The 20,184-nt window shown below is 35.5% G+C and overlaps 5 protein-coding genes across 10 annotated transcripts; 4 read left to right on the plus strand and 1 right to left on the minus strand.

Moving 5' to 3' along the window:
• Positions 1-190: 190 nt before the first annotated feature.
• Positions 191-6,521, plus strand: LOC105962801 (uncharacterized). Of its 4 annotated transcripts, none has more exons than XM_088820455.1 (17): positions 191-580; positions 1,282-1,436; positions 3,249-3,520; positions 3,800-3,904; positions 4,021-4,050; positions 4,143-4,189; positions 4,256-4,277; positions 4,355-4,417; positions 4,524-4,574; positions 4,663-4,716; positions 4,824-4,853; positions 4,945-4,991; positions 5,705-5,726; positions 5,865-5,918; positions 6,024-6,053; positions 6,144-6,195; positions 6,285-6,521. In XM_088820455.1, the coding sequence occupies exons 3-17, from the start codon at positions 3,356-3,358 to the stop codon at positions 6,311-6,313; spliced, it is 801 nt and encodes a 266-aa protein (XP_088676581.1). In that variant the 5' UTR covers positions 191-580; positions 1,282-1,436; positions 3,249-3,355; the 3' UTR covers positions 6,314-6,521. The 4 variants fall into 4 exon arrangements, with proteins under 4 accessions (XP_088676581.1, XP_088676579.1, XP_088676580.1 ...); XM_088820456.1 differs by having other exon boundaries at positions 346-514; positions 1,231-1,436; XM_088820453.1 differs by lacking the exon at positions 5,705-5,726.
• Positions 386-14,787, plus strand: LOC105962798 (Chaperone DnaJ-domain superfamily protein). 3 transcript variants are annotated; one of them, XM_088820447.1, is made up of 10 exons: positions 386-504; positions 10,989-11,876; positions 12,334-12,463; positions 12,582-13,027; positions 13,129-13,209; positions 13,291-13,389; positions 13,614-13,772; positions 13,917-14,003; positions 14,194-14,265; positions 14,349-14,787. In XM_088820447.1, exons 2-10 carry the CDS (start codon positions 11,064-11,066, stop codon positions 14,637-14,639), a joined length of 2,178 nt encoding a protein of 725 aa, XP_088676573.1. In that variant the 5' UTR covers positions 386-504; positions 10,989-11,063; the 3' UTR covers positions 14,640-14,787. The 3 variants fall into 3 exon arrangements, with proteins under 3 accessions (XP_088676573.1, XP_088676575.1, XP_088676574.1); XM_088820449.1 differs by lacking the exon at positions 386-504 and adding an exon at positions 9,848-10,176; XM_088820448.1 differs by lacking the exon at positions 386-504 and adding an exon at positions 9,851-10,190.
• LOC105962802 (beta-mannosyltransferase-like protein) lies at positions 6,754-9,431 on the plus strand. The gene is made up of 3 exons (XM_088820457.1): positions 6,754-6,989; positions 7,357-7,642; positions 9,036-9,431. The coding sequence occupies exons 2-3, from the start codon at positions 7,463-7,465 to the stop codon at positions 9,207-9,209; spliced, it is 354 nt and encodes a 117-aa protein (XP_088676583.1). The 5' UTR covers positions 6,754-6,989; positions 7,357-7,462; the 3' UTR covers positions 9,210-9,431.
• Positions 14,788-15,000: 213 nt separating the features above from the next.
• On the minus strand, positions 15,001-17,753 carry LOC105962799 (Pentatricopeptide repeat (PPR) superfamily protein). Its single transcript, XM_012987125.2, has 2 exons — positions 15,343-17,753; positions 15,001-15,201 (listed from the first exon to the last, which is right to left on the minus strand). Exon 1 carries the CDS (start codon positions 17,420-17,422, stop codon positions 15,401-15,403), a length of 2,022 nt encoding a protein of 673 aa, XP_012842579.2. The 5' UTR covers positions 17,423-17,753; the 3' UTR covers positions 15,001-15,201; positions 15,343-15,400.
• Positions 17,710-20,147, plus strand: LOC105962796 (Rab5-interacting family protein). The gene is made up of 5 exons (XM_012987119.2): positions 17,710-18,002; positions 18,464-18,585; positions 18,713-18,908; positions 19,484-19,503; positions 19,862-20,147. Exons 2-5 carry the CDS (start codon positions 18,494-18,496, stop codon positions 19,890-19,892), a joined length of 339 nt encoding a protein of 112 aa, XP_012842573.1. The 5' UTR covers positions 17,710-18,002; positions 18,464-18,493; the 3' UTR covers positions 19,893-20,147.
• The last annotated feature ends 37 nt before the right edge of the window (positions 20,148-20,184 follow it).

Here is a 20,184-nt window from a genome sequence, read left to right on the forward strand (position 1 = left end):
CAATTTTTAAATTATTTTGTTGATTGATTTTATCAATTTATTTGAGTAGGACAATTGGAGAACGTTCGTAACTTTGCAAAATGACCAATTTACCTATTTGAACCGGAGGACTTGCGGGGCAAGGAATATTCGGATTTATTTGGAAGGGGTAAAAAAGTTATAAGTTAGTTATTTGGGCTTCCGTCAAATCAATGTATGTGCCAATAGAGTCTAATTTTGGATGCCAAAATAAGATTAGGGCGATTAGCCTAAAGTACCCCCAACGAAGTGGTGACTAATTAGAGATTTGTAATGATAAATGGGGTTAAATCGATATTAAAAGAAGTTGGGGGAGCAAAACGGAGAAGACAATTTTAGAGAGAGAGAGAGAGAGAGATAGATACACGAACTGCGTCTCTCTTTACTTCTGTTTATAGGTTGCGTTTTTTTTTCTCCCTTTGTTTTCCTGTAATTTCATTCTGCTGTTCATCCGTTCTGCGACCTCTGTTCGGCATCCTCTTTCAGGTAGGTTTTCGTCTGCTTATTCTTCGATTTTGCCGGCGTTCGTTTTTTTTTTGTTTTGACGTAATTTCATAGTTAGGTAAAGATTTAGGCAATTTTTATTTTTCTGGTTAATTTCCGTTTGCTTGCGAATTAGGGGTTTTAATGCTTAAAAAGAACTAGAGGCTTATAACCCTAGAAAATCATTCATCTTGTGTCTCTCTCTCTGCCTAACTGAAAAATCTAGTTCATATGATTATCCGAGCAGTCTCGCCTCAGCAGGGCGAAAATTGCAGTTAAAATGGCGATAAGTGTGGCTCTGATTAGTCTGGATATCTTGTGCGTGGGCAATTGTTTTTATGTTGTGCCATTGATGAATTGGAAATGAATAAGATAGATAGGAATTGGCGGTGATGAATTGGAGATGTATAAGATAGAGAATACATGTTTGTAATCTGTTTTCAGTGATAAATGTTGGTCCGCAATGATTGTTACTCTGTGATTGTGTTCGTTCTCAAGACTTATATTCACATAAATAGTTTTAATCACTCTCTTTCTGCTTGCTGTTCCACTGTCATAATTCAGTAATACGATGATGTTTATATCGTGGCGTACTCACTATGAAATGTACTCAGCTTCTGCATCAAATGATCTTTATATAAAATAAAAAAAATATCCCTAAGGATTCCCTTTGCCCCTTCAAATTTGTAGTTTATCTTTTTTTGCACCAACTTACTTTTTCCCTCGTAGATTCAATATCAATATCAAGCATTTCATTGCGGGAAAATTAATTTCCATTAGTTACTCGATATACTTCTGTAAGAATAAATTAAAAATTTCCTCCGTTTTTTATTGTGACAGGTTTTTTTTTCTAGTAATGCCATCAGCAATGAGCTAAACTCAATTCCTAGCTGACCTCTAACTGAGAACATTGTATGTTCGGCATCCTTTTTCAGGTAAGTTTTCGTCTGCTTATTCTTCGATTTTTCCGGCTTTCGTTTTTTTGTTTTCGTGTAATTTCATAGTTAGGTAAAGATTTAGGCAAAAATATATAAATTATGGTTAATTTCCGTTTGCTTGGGAATTAGGGGTTTTAATGCTTAAAAAGAATCAGAGGCTTATAACCCTAGAAAATCATTCATCTTGTGTCTCTCTGCCTAACTGAAGAATCTAGTTCATATGATTATCCGAGCAGTCTCGCCTTATTAGTAATACACCACTGCCAGCTCATCACAAATCCTAACAAATCTGCAAGGGGAATATTTATTTTGTTGAGAGACACGTGTTGCTCTTCTAGTGATTTGTCCATAACAGATTTTGTCATCTTGTGTATCTATAAAGATCACTACTTTATCTATTTTATGTATTCAACATGGTAATCAGAGCTACCTAAGACTAACGTCTTTTTTTCTTTGCTGGGAATTCTGCAATAATGGCAGATTCGTCTACTCCTATGGTCATCCCCACCTCGTCTTCTTCACCTATTACTCTTCCCCCTCCTTCCAGTTTGCTCACCATTAAATTAACCAATGATAACTATCTTTCCACCTCTTCCCTCCACCCCTCAAGTCCACCTCAATGAGCGTGTCTCTTTTTCTGAATAGCACAATCGTCTTGTTCAAAATATCATAACTCGGTAGTCTCTTCCAATCACTACTACATCCCCTAAACAACATTCGTGTCCTGCTTGTTGTCGTGCTAAACTCCATCAACTTCCGTATCATTCTCGGTCTCACGTTTCCACTGCCCCACTACAACTCGTTTACACGGATGTTTGGGGACCCTCTCCTCTTCTCTCTAGGGGTGGTTATCGATACTATATTTCTTTTGTCGATGATTTTAGTCGTTTTACTTGGTTGTTTCCTCTTAAATGCAAAGCCGGCGTGGCTAATGTATTTCTCTCTTTCAAACTAAATGTTGAGAATACTTTTCAGCATAAAATTATTGCTTTACAATCTGATTTTGGTGGTGAATTTCTTCCTTTTACACGTATTTTGCAAAATTTTGGTATCACACACCGTTTGTCTTGCCCATATGCTCACTCTCAAAATGGAACCGTTGAGCGTAAACATCGTCATATCGTCGAAACGGGGTTAGCTCTTTTAGCTCACTCTTCGGTTTCTCAATCTTTTTGGTCTGATGTTTTTTCCACGGCGGTTTACCTCATCAACCGTCTGCCTTCCCCAACACTTGCTAATCGATCTCCTTTTGAGGTCTTGTTTCAGCGAAAGCCTGATTATCTTTTTCTCAAAACTTTTGGGTGTCTTTGTTGCTCAAACCTTAGGCCGTATAACAAACACAAGATGGATTATCGGTCGTTGCCGTGTCTCTTTCTCGGTTATAGCTCGAATCATCATGGTTATATTTGCTTTCACAAACCCACATCCCGAGTTTATATCTCCCGAGATGTTGTTTTTGACAAACAAAATTTTCCCTTCTCTGCCAAAAATAATCCAGATTCATTATCTCCACTAGCTCAGTCCAACACCATACTTCATTTTTCCCTGCCCATCTCACCAGCAAATTATGTTCAAACTTCCTCATTCACTAACTCCTCTCCATCACAGCCAAATATGACCAATGTCACTCCTCAATCGAACCAAACAAATTCCATAACTCATTCTTCTTCACCAGACCTACCTCACTTCTCACCTGACCACAAAAACCTACCGCCTACTACTATTTTTTCCCCTTCGACTATTTCCGTGTTTGTGAAGCATAAACAAAAAGAATTGTATACGCAATGATACAAGTATTCCGTGCTGCAGGTGTTTGTAAAATTGTCTGTGAGAAGAGAAGACCGTAGAGTGTGTTCTTACACCTTAGCTAGAAACTATCAATTGATTTACAGATCAGAAAAAAGGGGTATATTTTAATGTCTCTGAGGATAAAAGCAGTCGTAGATAAGTTTTTTCAAGAGCTAAAGGAAGCTTTAGATGCTGAGATACAAGACAGAATTATGAAGGAAAGGGAGATGGAGAGTTACATTGAGGAGCGTGAGCGTGAAGCTGCCTGGAAAGCCGAACTCTCTCGTCGTGAGGTACTCATTTTCACCTTCTATGTGTGCAAATTGAAATTAATCTTTTCCGGGAATTTTTGGTTGTTAGTATCGTGAGAGATACACAAAGTCACGAGAATAGTTTCTTGATGTCTATGTTGTTAGGGAGCCGGTAAATTATTCATTCCAATCTGTTTCTTTCAATGTGCAAGGCGTATATTTTGTACTTAAGGTATTTTATGTCGAATGGTGGGAATCTTGTCAGTAGTTTATTGCTTCTTTCTCTATTATGTCAGCCCGTAGTATTCATTTATTTTACAGAGTGAAATAGATGAAAACGAGCGTGAGAAGGATTTGCTGGTGGGGGGCACATCGTGTAATCTTGGTGATGCAGGTGCTTTTGAGGACCTCCGTGCTGAACCGAAGGTGTTGAGCTTCATTTGTTTTAAATGCTGTTGAGCTTTTTATGGTCTATTGAATCTAAATTTCTTAATTGTTAGCCAGGGTAATGAAGTATTTTATTGCAACTTTTTATTTCTCAGGAATACAAAGACACTCTAGCCCGGATGAGGGTTTGTTATGCCACCCCACCCCACCACAATATATTTTCATTTTTTTCATCAATTACTGTTCTCTTGTTTATTATTATTAATTTTCTTTTCAGGTTACAATGGCTCATCATTTCCTCGTACTTCTTAACACAGCAACCGAGTAAGTGCTATATTAAATGTATTTTTATAAGATAGGTTGTTGATGTTTTGCTCTTCTTATTTGCAGGGACAACTTGTTTAAGATCAAGGTATGTTAATATTTCTTTTCATGTCTGAAATTATGTTGGTACCTTTTTTCTTAATCGGTCTATATGTTTTTATGTAGGGTGTTGCAGCCGACAGGGTACAACTGATTCTTACACTTCGTCAAGTGTCTCCAATTGAAACCGTAAGAATTTGTATCCTCGATATTAATCGTTTTAGGTCTATGTTTGCAATATTTACCGCCATTCGTAACCCTTATATTTTTTACTTGTATAATTTTTTCTACACAGCTTGATGATGTGGCTCGTATCTGTCCAGCGACACTGTTCTCCGAAAGACAGGTTAGTGATTTAATTCTTCACCTTTCCAATATAATGTTTTTGTTTTATCGAAAATTTAGTTAATTGTGTCCAAGTCTAAATTTTGCAGGTCCAACGCTTGTTGAGAGACCTATTTATAGCCCTATACTGTGTTGAGACGGAGGTTGTGATGCCAACAAAACCATATCTTCGTTTATAGACTTATTTAGATTAACTATTGAATCTAAACTTGGTAAATGAATTAATTTCTTGCTATTTTTGATATCTCAGGAATTGGAAGACTTCCAAGTCCAGATGAGGGTTTGTTATGCCACGATACATCTTCATTTCTGTCATTCATATATTGTGTGTTCTCTTGTTTAATTTTTATTTTTTTCAAAAAATATTTCAGGCTGACATGGACGATGAATTTCTTGATTTTCTTAACAAGGCACCCTGGTAAGTGATATATTGAATTTATTTTCCTAGTATCTAATACCCTTATTATGGCTCTGTTTGGTTCTAATTCTGCATCAAGGAAAAATGAAATTATAGAAATTTAAAATCCCCAAGTATGTTTGATTTTAGGAAAAAACGGTGGTGAAATTGAAGTTTTTATTTATTTTTGGAAAATCATTTTCTTCAGCTTTGTTTAGTAGTTATAGTTAAAGATTGAAACTAAAATGATAAACACTGTACATTAATTTGTCTTCTATCAAAATTGAAATAAGATTGTTTACCTTATAAAAATCGAATTTTCACCCAAAACAAGTTAGCATGTAAAAAGTAAATTTTCAAATAATTTAGAATAACATCAAACGAAAAAGGTGATAACACGAAATTCAAACTACAATTTTCCAACCACAACAACAAATTCTGGCAGAGTTTATGTAAATTTCTTGCTAAAGTTGTCTTTATTCTCCAAATTTTTTAGCTAAAGTTCAAAGCTTTAGATACAGTTTTTTTTTTTTTTTTTTTTTTTTCTTCTGTATCTATCTGGTTATCTATTAATCCCTTTAATTTTGTATTCAATTCAATTCAATTCAATTATTATTTGGCATAGTTTCTGTATATTATTTATTGCTTGAATAATACCGTAGAAGTTTCACCTTTTTACTTACTATTTTCTGCAAACGAATTACAGCTTATTGACTTTTTGTTCTTATTTGCAGGGCAAACTTATTAGCAGTCTATGTATGTTATTATTACAAAAACTGACCGCCCTAGTGTTTCTTTCTTTTATATATAATAATGATTTTCATGTCTTCAATTATTTCGGTACTTTTGTTCTTATCAGTATATATGTTTTGATGTGTATAAGTTTGAATGCAGGGTATTGGACATAAAATGGCCGACAAGATTCTTGAACACCGTCCATCTCACACTGTAAGATAATTTATTCTCAATATTAATCTGCTATATTTGTTGTCTCAATATTTATTGCCATTGGTCTCCCTTATATTTGACTAGCATAATTTGTTTTCGGTACAGCTTTATGATTTTGGTTTGGGAAAATCAAAGGTTAGTAGTTATTCAATTTTTTTTTCACCTTTCAAATGTTTTTGGTTTACTTGTGTCGAAATCTAAATTTCGTAATGTTGTATGATGCAGATCCAGAGCATCATGGTGGGCATGGCTCGGTTTCAGCTATACCCGGAGATTTGTATGTAATTCGATATGATTTAATTTGATTATTGCTATGTTTGTTTTGATCTGATTTAACGTTTGTAATTTGTTTGTGTATTTAACCAGATTCTCGACGGACACGCACCCGAGGATGACAGTGTAGATAAAACGACGATAGTGTAGCTGTGATTAAAACATAGTAGAATGTACATTGTAACAAGGGTTTCTTTTTGTGATTAAAACATATTATTGTTTCTTAACTCTCTAATGCCATAGAGTTGAAGTTGGAACTATGTTCTATGATGTAAATGTTTTGGGAGGATGCAATTTATATTCCATGGGTGCATTCTGCTATTTTTGCAATTTAAGTGTGTTCCAATCGTGTCTAATTTGAGGATGCAAATTGCCAATAAACCCGTTTTGGTTAAATACACAAACAAATTAAATACAATAATTATTTTTATACATATTATTTTAATATTGATTTATTTCATCCAAATGAAATTCTAAAATTACTAGATACACATAAATTATTATTATTATTTTTCTTTGAGAAACATAAAATATATTTATTAAATGAGAAAAAAAAAAAAGCAATTTTATGTGTTGTTTGCCCATGTTCCCTCTACATTCTAAAGTCGCACTTCAGCTAACCAATCTCTCTCTCTCTCTCTCTCTCTCACACACACACACACACACACACACACACACACACACACACACATAATTCAATCTCTCTCACGCGGACGCTTAAACCATGTCTGTATTCTCTGAGCTGCTACAGGCCTATCTATAATCACAATATTTTGATGATCCGTTAATCTTCCTAAGGTGGGTTCTTTCATTTTACTGATTTATTCTTATCCTGATCATTTTTTGTGTTTCTCACATGATTATGGTTATCTTTGGGTTTTACATGTATTTAATTGTTTGCATATCAACATGGTTTTCCTGTCACATACCAAAAGAAGATTAACAAAAATTGATTTGGGTTTTTCAATTCCAGAATTCTTGACCTATGTCAATTTGAGTCCTTATTTATTTCTGTTTCTGGATTTTTTATTTTTAAGTCAAGCTTTTTGTTGCCTCTTTAATTTGGTGTATGCACTTTGCAATTTTTAAAAAACACTTTCCGTGTTTGTGAAGCATAAACAAGAAGAATTGTATACGAAATGATACAAGTATTTCCGTGCTGCAGGTGTTTGTAAAATTGTCTGTGAGAAGAAGACCCTAGATTGTGTTCTTACACCTTAGCTAGAAACTATCAATTAATTCACATATCAGAAAAAAAGGGGTATATTTTAATGTCTCTGAGGATAAAAGCAGTCGTAGATAAGTTCGTTCAAGAGCTAAAGGAAGCTTTAGATGCTGACATACAAGACAGGATTATGAAGGAAAGGGAGATGCAGAGTTACATTGAGGAGCGTGAGCGTGAGGTTGCAGAGCGTGAAGCTGCCTGGAAAGCCGAACTCTCTCGTCGTGAGGTACTCATTTTCACCTTCTGTGTGTACAAATTGAAACTTATCTTTTCGGGGAATTTTTAGTTATTAGTATTGTGAGAGATACACAAAGTCACGAGGATTGTTTCTTGATGTCTATATTGTTAGGGAGCCGGTAAATTATTCAATCCAATCTGTTTCTTTTCAATGTGCAAGGCGTTTATTGGTTATTGTACTTAAGGTATTTTATGTCGAATGGTGGGAATCTTGTCTGTAGTTTATTGCTTCTGTCTCTATTATGTCAGCCCATAGTATTCATTTATCTTCTGCAACAAAAAACCGATGATCTCATGGATTGATAGGCATCTAAATGTTCATATTTTCCTTTGGTACAAGTTCTTGATTTGTATGCACGCAGTGATGTAAGTTGACGAGATTCCCCGTGAGATAAGTGTGCATACTTTTTGGTCAAAGTTGGAAGAATAATAGTTCCAACAGTGAATATCGTAGGGCACAATTCAGTTAGGTTACATATACAGGTTTATTGGTTTATACATGATATAGTGTGTGTGTGTGTGTGTGTGTGTGTGTGTGTGTGTGTGTGTGTGTGTGTGTGTGTGTGTAATCAAGGTCTAGATGGTAATTAATGTGTTGGATTGGCAGAGAACCAGCTCTCAACCAAGTATGTAGATGTCATCTTTCATGGGAAGGTGTAATATATATTAGGAATCTCTAAACACGAGATTAAGACTAACAAGCCTTCTTCCTTATTTAGGAAGGTTAAAAATACTTCCGAGGATGAAAAACGAAAGCAGAAAGACAAAAATTAGTCCATAATGGAACATATTGAAAGGCATTATTCCTACAATGGAGAACTTGTTGGTATTTGCATGTATTGTATATATATTTTATAATTAAGCTTATATGCAGATATATATATATATATGCACACACACACACACACACACACACTGGCCTAGACCGTGTATATCTAACGGTGTTCCAAAATTCCTCACCACTCGATGCTTTAGATGATAGGAGTTATGACCGGACTTACTGAAATTAATCAGCTTCTCACTTATGTATGGAGTTAAAGTGAAATTAGTTAATGGATTTCGTTTTCCGTTTCTATTATATCTAGATAATATAGGTGGCGGTAGAAGATGAATCCATTTCACATATCTTCTAACGCATCTTTCGATTCTTATTTGCTTACTCTGAGTTTCTGTTAGATTGATCGGATACTGTTAGAAATGCTCCAAATGAACCTGTTTTTAGCATTTCATACATCTTCATAAATCCATTGCACATCATATTTCTGTAATAAAACTCGACTTACACTTGATGAAAGTCAACTTTATCGAGTATTTGATGGTTGATTTTTAACCTTGTTTCAAATTGGATTAAGAATCTTATTTCGAGATTGCTCAATATTCAGGCAGAGATTGCTAGGCAAGAAGCAAGGCTAAAGATTGAAAGAGAAAATCTCGAGAAAGAAAAGAGCGTGCTAATGGGGACAGCATCAAATCAAGACAATCAAGATGGGGCTCTCGAAATAACCGTCAGCGGTGAAAAGTACCGTTGCCTGCGGTTTGCAAAAGCAAAGAAATGACAAATTACATAATCGAAGCTTCCAAATTCGCAACTGCTTTCGATTATTTAGCAAAATCAATCGATGTTTCTAGTCTTACATATATATTTCAAGAATGATGAATAGAAGTACTCATTATTGGGACTTTTGAACCATAGATTTTTCAGTTCCTCCAATTGTAAATAATATCAGTTGAATTCTTTGGTTAATTTATTCTTTCTATTTTAATTAATAATTTATATATGTGTGGTAGTCCTTGAGACAAGTTTACTTTTAATTTCCAACACAATATATATTATGTTGTCATAAATTCCTCTATAAATGTCATAATTATTCAATTTGGAGGTATAATAGCTTCATTAAAAGCCTTCAAAAATCTAAGTTATCAATTGATCGAACCATCGTTTGTTTTCGATTGTCGGCCCACAACATAATCAAATCGTTTAATTATAAAAAAAAAATCTTTATTGCAATGAACACTATGGAAATATTAGAACTAATCCTTGGAAATTCTATTTTAATTTTCTTAAATATAAATTTTATGAGATTCTTTTTCTTTTTATTGGAAAATAAGATTAGGGCGATTAGGCTAAAGTACCCCCAACGAAGTGGTGAATAATTAGAGATTTGCAATTATAAATGGGGTCAAATCGATATTAAAAGAAGTTGAGGGGAGCAAAACGGAAAAATAAAGAAAAGTATACCCAGGTTTAGATTCAGTAATGTTGAACCGATTTTGGTTGGCTGGTTGATTTGCTTGTTTGAGTTTTGCTGACTGCTCCTTCGTCTCCGCGGGCTCCACCCATCACCACCCAGGAAGGGGAAGACAATTTTAGAGAGAGAGAGAGATAGATAGATACACGAACTGCGTCTCTCTTTACTTCTGCTTATAGGTTGCGTTTTTTTTTTCTCGGGCTTTTTTGCCCTTTTCCCCCTTTGTTTTCCTGTAATTTTTTCTGCTGTTCATCCGTTCTGAGACCTCTGTTCGGCATCCTCTTTCAGGTAGGTTTTCGTCTGCTTATTCTTCGATTTTGCCGGCGTTCGTTTTTTTTTTGTTTTGACGTAATTTCATAGTTAGGTAAAGATTTAGGCAATTTTTATTTTTCTGGTTAATTTCCGTTTGCTTGCGAATTAGGGGTTTTAATGCTTAAAAAGAACTAGAGGCTTATAACCCTAGAAAATCATTCATCTTGTGTCTCTCTGCCTAACTGAAAAATATAGTTCATATGATTATCCGAGCAGTCTCGCCTCAGCAGGGCGAAATTGCAGTTAAAATGGTGATAAGTGTGGTTCTGATTAGTCTGGATATCTTGTGCGTGAGCAATTGTTTTATGTTGTGCCATTGATGAATTGGAAATGAATAAGATAGATAGGAATTGGCGGTGATGAATTGGAGATGTATAAGATAGAGAATACATGTTTGTAATCTGTTTTCAGTGATAAATGTTGGTCCACAATGATTGTTACTCTGTGATTGTGTTCGGTCTCAAGACTTATATTCACATTAATAGTTTTAATCACTCTCTTTCTGCTTGTTGTTCCACTGTCATAATTCAGTAATACGATGATGTTTATATCGTGGCGTACTCACTATGAAATGCACTCAGCTTCTGCATCAAATGATCTCCCTTTGCCCCTTCAAATTTGTAGTTTATCTTTTTTTGCACCAACTTACTTTTTCCCTCCTAGATTCAATATCAATAACAAGCATTTCATTGTGAGAAAATTAATTTCCATTAGTTACTCGATATACTTCTGTAAGAATAAATTAAAAATTTCCTCCGTTTTTTATTGTGACAGGTTTTTTTTTTCTAGTAATGCCATCAGCAATGAGCTAAACTCAATTCCTAGCTGACCTCTAACTGAGAACATTGCATGATGGCTAGAAAACGAAGCCAACAAAAGAATGGGTTGGATCAGCCGTCACAAAGCCATAATAAAGGAGTTGCAGATCCTGGCCCTTCACCTTTAACTAGCAAAGATAGAGGTAATGCGAATGAAGAAAATGTGGGTTTAGACAAAGAAATTCCAAATGGTACCCATTCTCCGCCTCCCACAAAGAGCATTAATGACATGGATCATGTTCAAGATGGTAAAACCAGTAAGAAAAAATCTAAAAAATCTCACAAGAAAGAGAAAAAAGTTGCGGATGAGACATTTACAGGCCATGCAATGCCATGTAATGATGATGCTGAGGTAGACAAGAGTGGTAAATCTGCAGCCGAAGCTTCGAATGTAAGAGATGAAAGTGAGTTGTCTAAAGATCATGGTTTAGAAACTATGAACAGTTCTGGCAATTTATCGCATAGAGATGAAGGCTCAGAAGATGTGGAGTTCCCAGAAACTATGGTTTTTAAATTCATAAGGACTGCAGCGGTTTCTGTAGCAAAGTTATCAGCCGAGTGGGTACAGAGGCATAAACCTACTGTTGCTAACCTAAAGTCCAATACTCTTAAGGCTTGTGATCATGTCCGAATGAAGATTCGGCATGCACAACCTATCGTATTCAGGTGGATTAAGCAAATTGGAAATATAATGCTTCTTCTGTTTATGGTTTGGTTGGATTGTAGTTTGAGGGGCATTGATTCGTTTATCCGCATGGGGACAACATCAGTTTTCACAATTGTATGGTGTAGTGTTCTTTCAGTAATTGCCATGGTTGGAATCGGAAAGTTTCTAATCACACTGGTATGTTATTTCCCCCCTTGTAAGTCATATCAATGACTCGTCTATGTATACACTATTCGTACTGGAAAATCTTGTAAAGTTATTTCGGGCACAGCATCTGTATTTCATGATTTTCTGAGATTTGTCTAGGCATATAGCTTCTATTTGATTTATGAAATTAACTTGGTTGTGTTCAATGCTATTAATCATCAGTTATATCTGTCATTGTTTTGAATGAACTCCAAATTGAAGGTGTTTTTCTTTTCTGTTCGATTTTGATCCGGGAGTATCATCTTTTAGTCTTGTTATTTTTTGTTTTTAAATGTCAACTTGGATGTGGATATGTGTGTGTGTAAGAGATAGAAAGAGACACAGAAAGATAGATTTATGTTTCAAGGATTCAGTAACATCCGCAGCTTTTCAGTTGATGCATAGTAGTTTGGTTGCTTTTCTTATCTGTTAATCATGGATATTGCAGGCTGTAGTTGCTGCGGTTGGACTATTTCTTGGGTTCACGCTTGCATTAGTACTGACTGTCATCACTGGAATAAGTTTCTTATGGTTTTATGGAAGCTTTTGGACTACAGGGCTTGTTGTAGTCCTTGGAGGTGATCAGAAATCATTTTTCATTATTTATATGCTTTTTATTTTTCTCCATGTGGAGGTCTTTGGAGTTTGTATTTTGAGTGATATTCACATCGAGTTTGCAATCTTGGGAAAATGCAGGCTTGGCATTTCTAACAAAGCACGACCGCATCGCACTCTTTCTTGCAAGTGCGTATTCCATATATTGTGCAAAGAATTATGTGGGATGGCTTGGCTTAGTTGCGGGACTGAACTTATCATTTATATCAAGTGATGCCCTGCTTTTAATCCTGAAGAATATCATAGATGAGCAAAGAATGCCAAACAGCTCTCCAGAACAAGCAGCTGGATTTCAAGGCCAACCTTTCTTTACTCCCGACGAGTCTTCACCGAATGGCATCGGCACTGCTGGTCTACGGGCTGATCGTAGCCCGGGAGTTCCTTCAACTAGCGGATCTGATTCTGAAATAACGTCTGAAAATGAAATTGTCAGATTGTTGAATTGTGGAGATCATTATGCAGCATTGGGATTGACCCGGTTTGAGAATATAGATGTATCAATTATCAAGAGGGAGTATAGGAAAAAGGTGAATGTCTACATAGCTTGACATCATTAAAAGTTTAAAACTAGTGCTTGACAAACTACCAAGAATTTTAAATAAAATTGACCGATTACTTTTGGTTTTAGGCTATGCTTGTTCATCCTGATAAAAATATGGGCAATGAAAAGGCTGCTGAAGCTTTCAAGAAACTTCAAAATGCATATGAGGTATGTAAAATATTTTCTTGGTAGTTGAAGTTGTTTCTTATTGTAATTCATGTATATGAGAAGGGATTTTTGTTTCCATAGGTGTTACTTGATTCCTTAAAGCGTAAAGAATATGATGACGAATTGAGAAGGGAAGAGCTGCTGAATTATTTCCGTAAATTCCAGAACACTTCCAGCGAGGTTTGCTCTCTTACCCTATTTCACTTTTCTAATGTAGAACTTCCAATGGATTCCATTTTCTGCACTTCTTTTGGTAATTGCATTTTGTTGTATTAAGGAGCACCCGAGAACTCCTAAGTTGTGTATGGCTAAATTTCTTGCTGTTCCAACGTAACAAGCAGAATAAATGAGATACTTCAGTTTATAGTTTGCTTATGCCTTTTTTTTTCTTGTTTTTTCACCAGAATAAAGGGCATGGTTTGTTTAAGTCCAGCTTTGCTCGCCCAGAAGGTGATGGAGAGGATCCATTGGGAGAGTCCAGACATATCGCATGCAGAAAATGTGGCTTCTTTCATTTGTGGGTATATACTACAAAATTAAAATCTAAAGCAAGATGGTGTCAGGTATTTCATCCTCCTTTCGATCTCAACTAATTAAGTTATAAAAAAAAACAGTGTATTTTACATAGACGCTTCTTTGGTTTAAACTAAATGGAACTAGATCTTACATGATTCTGATAGTTGGGTTTTCTGGTATTATATTGAAAGGAATGCAAAGATTTTCATCAGGCTAAAGATGGGGATGGATGGGTTGAGCAGTCATCACAGCCCCTTTTCTTCGGAATTCTACAGCAGGTATATATATATATATATGTGTGTGTGTGTGTGTGTGTGTGTGTGTGTGTGTGTGTGTGTGTGTGTGTGTGTGTGTGTGTGTGTGTGTGTGTGTGTGTGTGTGTGTGTGTATCTTTAAAAAACGTGACACTTTCGAATTCTTAATACCCTAAAATATTGCTACCAATCATTATTAATCAATATTTATTAGGTACAAGCTCCCTCTGCGTATGTGTGTGCTAGTGGCAAAGTATACAATGCAACCGAATGGTACATTTGTCAGGTGAGATTTTCTTTGTTCAACGATTATCAAGAACGAATATTTTTTTGCTTATTCTGATTGAATACGATTTCTTTCGTATATAGGGAATGAGGTGTCCTGTCAATACACACAAGCCTACTTTTCAAGTGAACACTAATGTTGTCTCTAAAAACGGGAATGCAAAGGGTTCGTCTAGTTCAGGACAAAGACAAAATATGGAGGAGACAATGACAGAGGAGGAATTCTTCGAGTGGCTGCAAAACGCAGTTCAAAGTGGGATGTTTGAGAATTTTGCAGGCACTTCGTCTGAGAGTTTTAACCCCAATAGTGGTGGAGGAACTGGAAACAGCAGTGCAAATAGCAAAAGAAAGAAGAAGGGAAAGAAGCAATGGTGATTAATAATTAATAATACTATCCATGTGTTCTTTTTTTTTTTTCTATCTTATCCCCTTTTTAGCCTACAAATCGAAAAAGTACTCGTTAACTGCTACTAATTGTGTGCTGACATGAGTTTTAAATACATGACTGCTGTGTTGATTATAAGAGATTGTATAGCATTCCGTCCCGCAATTCTTTTTTCGGACGGTTTTGCCCCCACGAAGATCTACCGAAATATGGCCATCGAGTGGACTCGTGGCATATTTTTGTTCCTGAGTTTTACGAGCAGTAATTTTACGTGGTTGAAAGATAATCTTTTGCACCACAATAAATACAATGTGATACTATTTCATTTTATTTACATTCTTGCAGATTCTGTTGTGGGAAATGATCCAAATAGTAAACCAAAATATAATTAAACAATTTTACAAGTTATTGAAAATCATTAGTCTGTAACAAAATTATATATACATTTACATATCATCACTACTGAAATAATGCAAAGGACAAATGTATAATTTGTCATCTATACGAAGTGTGCATTGCAAAAACCTAGCCTTCCTCAGTGTAATTAATTATCTGCAACATTACAGAAAAACAAAGAGTTAACTCATGATCAAGAAACCATCAAAAGCAGAAATAACCGACTATAACACGAGCAATTTAACCTTCAATTGATACGTAACGAATTATTTTCAATAAAATTGAGGAGACGCTTACTCAATGAATCTATCTGAATGTGTATTACACCGTTGATCTGAATTTCTTCCAAGGCAGATCAAGGGCCGAGATTCTTTTGAACTTCTGCATCGGATAAACTAGCCAACACACCATTCATACGATCCACTGCTCCGAAAATTCCAATCTTGCTAACAAAATTCCGAACTAAAAAATTCCACAACGAAATATTCGGTAATATCCCATCACTTATCATTCTTTCAAGATAAAAATTAGCTGCTTCCAAATCAATCTGCTCACTTATCCCACATATAAGACTAGTGTAAGCAACTATATCAGGACACAACCTTTTCTCTCTCATCGATTCCAATAACCGAGTGGCGCATTCAATCTTACCATACTTACAATACGCATGGATTAGCGTATTTAATGTAAAAGCATCAATCTTTATCCCCTTTATTATCATCCTCCCCACGAGCTTATGTGCCTCGTTAAGCTCACCACACGAACATAAACCGTGTATAATCGTATTGTACGTCACTAAGTTAAACTTTACACCTCGTTTCTCCATTTCACACACAAGCTCAAATGCAAGTCTATTGTTTTTCGATTTATACAAACCGTCCAACAACTCGTTATACGTAGTAACATCGGGCCCGCACCCGTGTTTCTCCATTTCATCGAACAACTCCACAGCCCATTCGACTCTGCCTTTAAGACACAAACCTTTGATAAAGACATTGAATGTAACTGTATTTGGCGGGCACTTTTCCGACACCATAGTTTCGATAAGATTATACGCTTCTTCGAATAAAGAATTCCCACATAGTGCGTCTATCATGCATGTATACGCTACAACGTTTGGACGACAATTAAAAGATACCATCTTGTTCCATATTTCAGATGCACCAACCAAATCCCGTGATTTAGCAAAACCATCGATTAGAGTACTATACGTTGTTATATTTGGATTGCATCTATTTGCCTCCATTTTATCAAGAACGGACAAAGCACCATTCATATTGCCAGCTAAGCAGAGGCCATGAATAAGTGTATTGTAAGTAATTTCATTCGGAAAAATTCCATCTTTGGACATTTGAACAAACACATCGTGTGCTTCGATCAATCTACCTTTCAAAGATAGCCCCTTTATCAACGAAGTAAACGTGTGGGTGTTTGGATTACATCCTCGCACGAACATTTTAGCCAAGATCGCGAGAGACAGCTCAATATTACCCGAACCAGACAGAAAATTCAAAATCGTAGTGTATGTAATAACATTCGGAGCAATTCTCCTTTCATTCATCTCATCCATCAAATCGAACGCTTTCTTGATTTTCCCCCCTCGACAATATCCATTAATCAACGCATTATAAACAGGCACACTAGGGGCAAATTTGGACATCAAATCTCTTGCCTCTTCCACCTCACCGTATTTACACAAAAACGAAACAATAGTTGTACAGCTCACACTATCAGGCTCACACCCCTTATTCGACATCTCCTCAAGCAACTTGCGGGCCCCACTCAAACTATTGTTCTTACAAAGGGCCTTCAACAGAATATTATACGTATACACGTTCGGCTCCAACCCATCTTTCTTCATATTACCGTATATAGGATTGATCATAGAAAACCTATTCTCACTAAGCAATGCATCCAATAAATGGTTATACATCTTAACCGTCGGCACACAGCCAAATTCACGGATCCTATAAAACGTTTTCAACGCTTGCTCCGACGTCCCACACTGACTATAGGACTTAATTATACTAATGAATAAATCTTCCGAACAATTTACGCCTTCCAATTTCATCTGCTGCAAAAGGTACTGCACGGAATCCATTTCACCGTTGTGACCGAGTTTTTCGATCATGGTTCCGTACGTCGAAGGGGTGTGCTTAAAAGAGCATGAATTGGATATTGATTTGAAATAATCCAATGCTACAGTGATGTCATTTTCATTTTTCAATCTTTTCAAGACTTCGGATTCTTGAATAAAGATCGCAGCTTTATCATTCTGCGGCCGAAAATCAAGAACTGGGTTTGTGCTAAGGACAAAAGGGATTGAAGGCTTATGCATTTTTTTTAACAACAAAGAACAACCCTCCTTCAAATACATAATTGCTAAATTTTAAAATAAAAAAAAACAGCAATTTAAAATGAGAACAAGCTATGAAAAAAAAAATCAATAACAACTCAAATTTATTGGGAAACAAAAAAACAAACACAGAAGCTAAATCTTAAAGGATAAATCTATGAGGTGTTCTTGAGAAGTGGGGTTTAGCTCAAAAGGCGCATACATGAACACATTTAAATAAACAGAAAAGGTTGAATTTTTTTGATAAATAAACAGAAAATTAGTTAGAAATTACCTCAAAAATTAAATAAATTGAAATGGAATAATCAAATTTAGGCACTCCCTCCCTTGATTCTGCGCTCAACTGAATTTTGGCCAAGAATTTTTGTTCATCGTTAATGGGCCTTGTTTTTTAATAAATAGTAATGGACCGGGTTATGGGCCTAAAGAAGCCCGTGAGAATATGACCCGGTTTGGATTCGGATCTTCATAATACAAACCCGGGTCAACACCAAACTCGATTTACAAAACAAGTTCAACCCGTATATCACTGAATCCGGAGTCTTTTACAAAGCGGAGAAATTTTCACCGATCGCTCTCGTCTCCAGCTAAATTTCTGAAGGTATTGCTTACGCCCTAGATTAGATTCTTGTACGCATATTTCGTATATCGACTTCGTAATTTTCAGCTTGATTTATTTCTTGAACGCCATTTTTTTAGTGTTAATAGCTGCTCCGTTTATACACAGATCTGTTTAGCTTCTGAATTACTGCCTTCCGTTTTTAATTACATATATTTAGTTGATTTCGTAACCTAATTGAAATTTGATACGTTTATTATGGGTTTATGGTACTAGGATTTTGCATCTACGTTTTTGTTTGGCTTGAGAAAATCGAAAAATACCTATTTTTAATTTTTTTATTATTTACAATTACATATGTTGTTAATAATGGGTTGGAATGTGGGGGATTTGTATGTGGTTAAATTAATTTTATGTTTGTTACTGATTCCATAATGACTCATGCTTGCTTGTTATAAGTACAATGTTCACTGAAAAATTCATGTTTTATCGAAACTTGGAAGCCTCGTCAGAAATCGGACGGAGCAAAAGGCATGGACAAAAATAAATCAAGTGATGCCTTGGATGAGATACCGACTTTCAATGTCGATAATATTCAAAACAACACGAGAATTATTAATTACAGGTTTGCTCGTTACCTCACTTTTCTGTCATTTCATTTGAATCGCTATTTTCCGATTCCGGTTTTATTAGAATTTAGAGAAGTTCTGTTAAAAAATATTCTGAACCACGGTCATTTTATTCTGTTTCAGCCGCACATTTATGTCAATTATAGGCGGAGTTATTGCCGGAATTTTGGGAGTCAATGGGTTGACTGGAATTGTATTCTATTTCCTTGTCATGGCAATTACTACCGCGGGACTTGCTGCAAAGACTGAGTTTTCTGTTCATTCTTATTTTGATAGCTGGAACAGGATTGTATTTGACGGCATTTTAGGCGGACTTATGGTATGCAATTCTTCTTCTTCTTTTTTTTTTATTTTTTTCTATTATTATTTTTATGGATGTTCCCAGCAATGATTTATTAGCTGTTTATACATGAACACGTTACATTCTTGTATTATGCTAATTTCTCATATTGATATTTTTGTTTTGATTTTGGGCTACTATAGTTGACTCTATTGGTTCTTTACGGGCTTTAATTTTTTTGCTCAAGTCGGAGATTTTATCTTAGATTGTGGTTAGCTTATAAATAGTGGCTAGTCTTGCCTAGGATATAATTCCTTGGACTATGACATTATTAATATGATACACTTATCGTGCTCGCATTAGTGTTTGCTGTAGTTCTAGTTTGATAGAGTTAGCTTTTATCGGAAACTTGTGTCGATTTAAGCGTATACGATAAGTGTAGGTTGCAAAAAATAAACATCCCCAGTAAAGAATGTATCTTATCTATTTTCTTGATCTGTATTTGATACCCATTGTCAAATTACATCATAATGCATCTATTCCTGTCTATTTTCATTCCCGCATTTTTTTATATTTTCTTTATCTAATTCTAGCTTCTTTTTTGTCTCGTGCAGTCGTTCGTGCTATTCTGGACGTATCCTTATTCTCTAATGTCTTAGATTTGACAATTGTAGCTTATTATATTTATTTTTCTCATGTTTTAGACTAACTTTAAAACTGTAGTATAATGAGCCGATCCCTTAATTGCATCGACCTCCACATTGCTAAGATTTAACCATCAAATTCCTACTATTAGAACTACACTAGGTGAAGTTTTTTTCTTAGTTGAAGACCACGTCGCCTTAATCGCAATAACTGGATTTAGTGCACAATCGAGTGCAGTATCTTAACTTCTCATGCTGATAAATACTACTCTTTATCTTTTGATTTCATTTTCGAGATTAATTCCGCATTCATATCGATTATTGCTTCATTTCCTTGACGTTGAAAAGATTTGCCTATGACATGGTTCATATTTTCTAAAGAATCCACAGCGAAGATTTGGAAGCTGACAACAATGGTACATCATCTACTTGTGCGTTGAAGCCCTGGAGCAAACGAATGACAACTATTTGCACACGAAGCAGTCGAGCAAACCCAAAGAAAAACTTGATTTTTGATTTGTTATGCTTTAGTGTTAGGACATTTACTATATCCGAGTTTTGAACTTCGTAAATTTCTACTGATGTATGACTTCTCGCATGATTATTCGGTTATTTGACTCGTGTTTTTCATGTATCTGCTGTGTGATTTACCTTAATTGTTGCCCATGTAG

This window comes from Erythranthe guttata, chromosome 7 (genome assembly GCF_056151865.1).
Source record: "Erythranthe guttata isolate IM_541 chromosome 7, IM_541, whole genome shotgun sequence".
Lineage (NCBI taxonomy): Eukaryota > Viridiplantae > Streptophyta > Magnoliopsida > Lamiales > Phrymaceae > Erythranthe > Erythranthe guttata.

Bases quoted from the DNA above. Each gene is read 5' to 3' on its own strand.
- LOC105962798 (XM_088820447.1), top strand. From the start codon at position 11,064: ATGATGGCTAGAAAACGAAGCCAACAAAAGAATGGGTTGGATCAGCCG. The intron at 12,464-12,581 runs GTGATCAGAAAT...GGGAAAATGCAG, and splicing joins GCTTGTTGTAGTCCTTGGAG to GCTTGGCATTTCTAACAAAG. The intron at 14,004-14,193 runs GTATATATATAT...AATATTTATTAG, and splicing joins TCTTCGGAATTCTACAGCAG to GTACAAGCTCCCTCTGCGTA.
- LOC105962799 (XM_012987125.2), bottom strand. From the start codon at position 17,422: ATGTATTTGAAGGAGGGTTGTTCTTTGTTGTTAAAAAAAATGCATAAG.
- LOC105962801 (XM_088820453.1), top strand. From the start codon at position 3,356: ATGTCTCTGAGGATAAAAGCAGTCGTAGATAAGTTTTTTCAAGAGCTA. The intron at 4,190-4,255 runs GTAAGTGCTATA...TCTTATTTGCAG, and splicing joins CTTCTTAACACAGCAACCGA to GGACAACTTGTTTAAGATCA. The intron at 6,196-6,284 runs GTATGTAATTCG...GTATTTAACCAG, and splicing joins TCAGCTATACCCGGAGATTT to ATTCTCGACGGACACGCACC.
- LOC105962802 (XM_088820457.1), top strand. From the start codon at position 7,463: ATGTCTCTGAGGATAAAAGCAGTCGTAGATAAGTTCGTTCAAGAGCTA. The intron at 7,643-9,035 runs GTACTCATTTTC...CTCAATATTCAG, and splicing joins CCGAACTCTCTCGTCGTGAG to GCAGAGATTGCTAGGCAAGA.
- LOC105962796 (XM_012987119.2), top strand. From the start codon at position 18,494: ATGGACAAAAATAAATCAAGTGATGCCTTGGATGAGATACCGACTTTC. The intron at 18,909-19,483 runs GTATGCAATTCT...TGTCTCGTGCAG, and splicing joins GCATTTTAGGCGGACTTATG to TCGTTCGTGCTATTCTGGAC. The intron at 19,504-19,861 runs GTATCCTTATTC...GACGTTGAAAAG, and splicing joins TCGTTCGTGCTATTCTGGAC to ATTTGCCTATGACATGGTTC.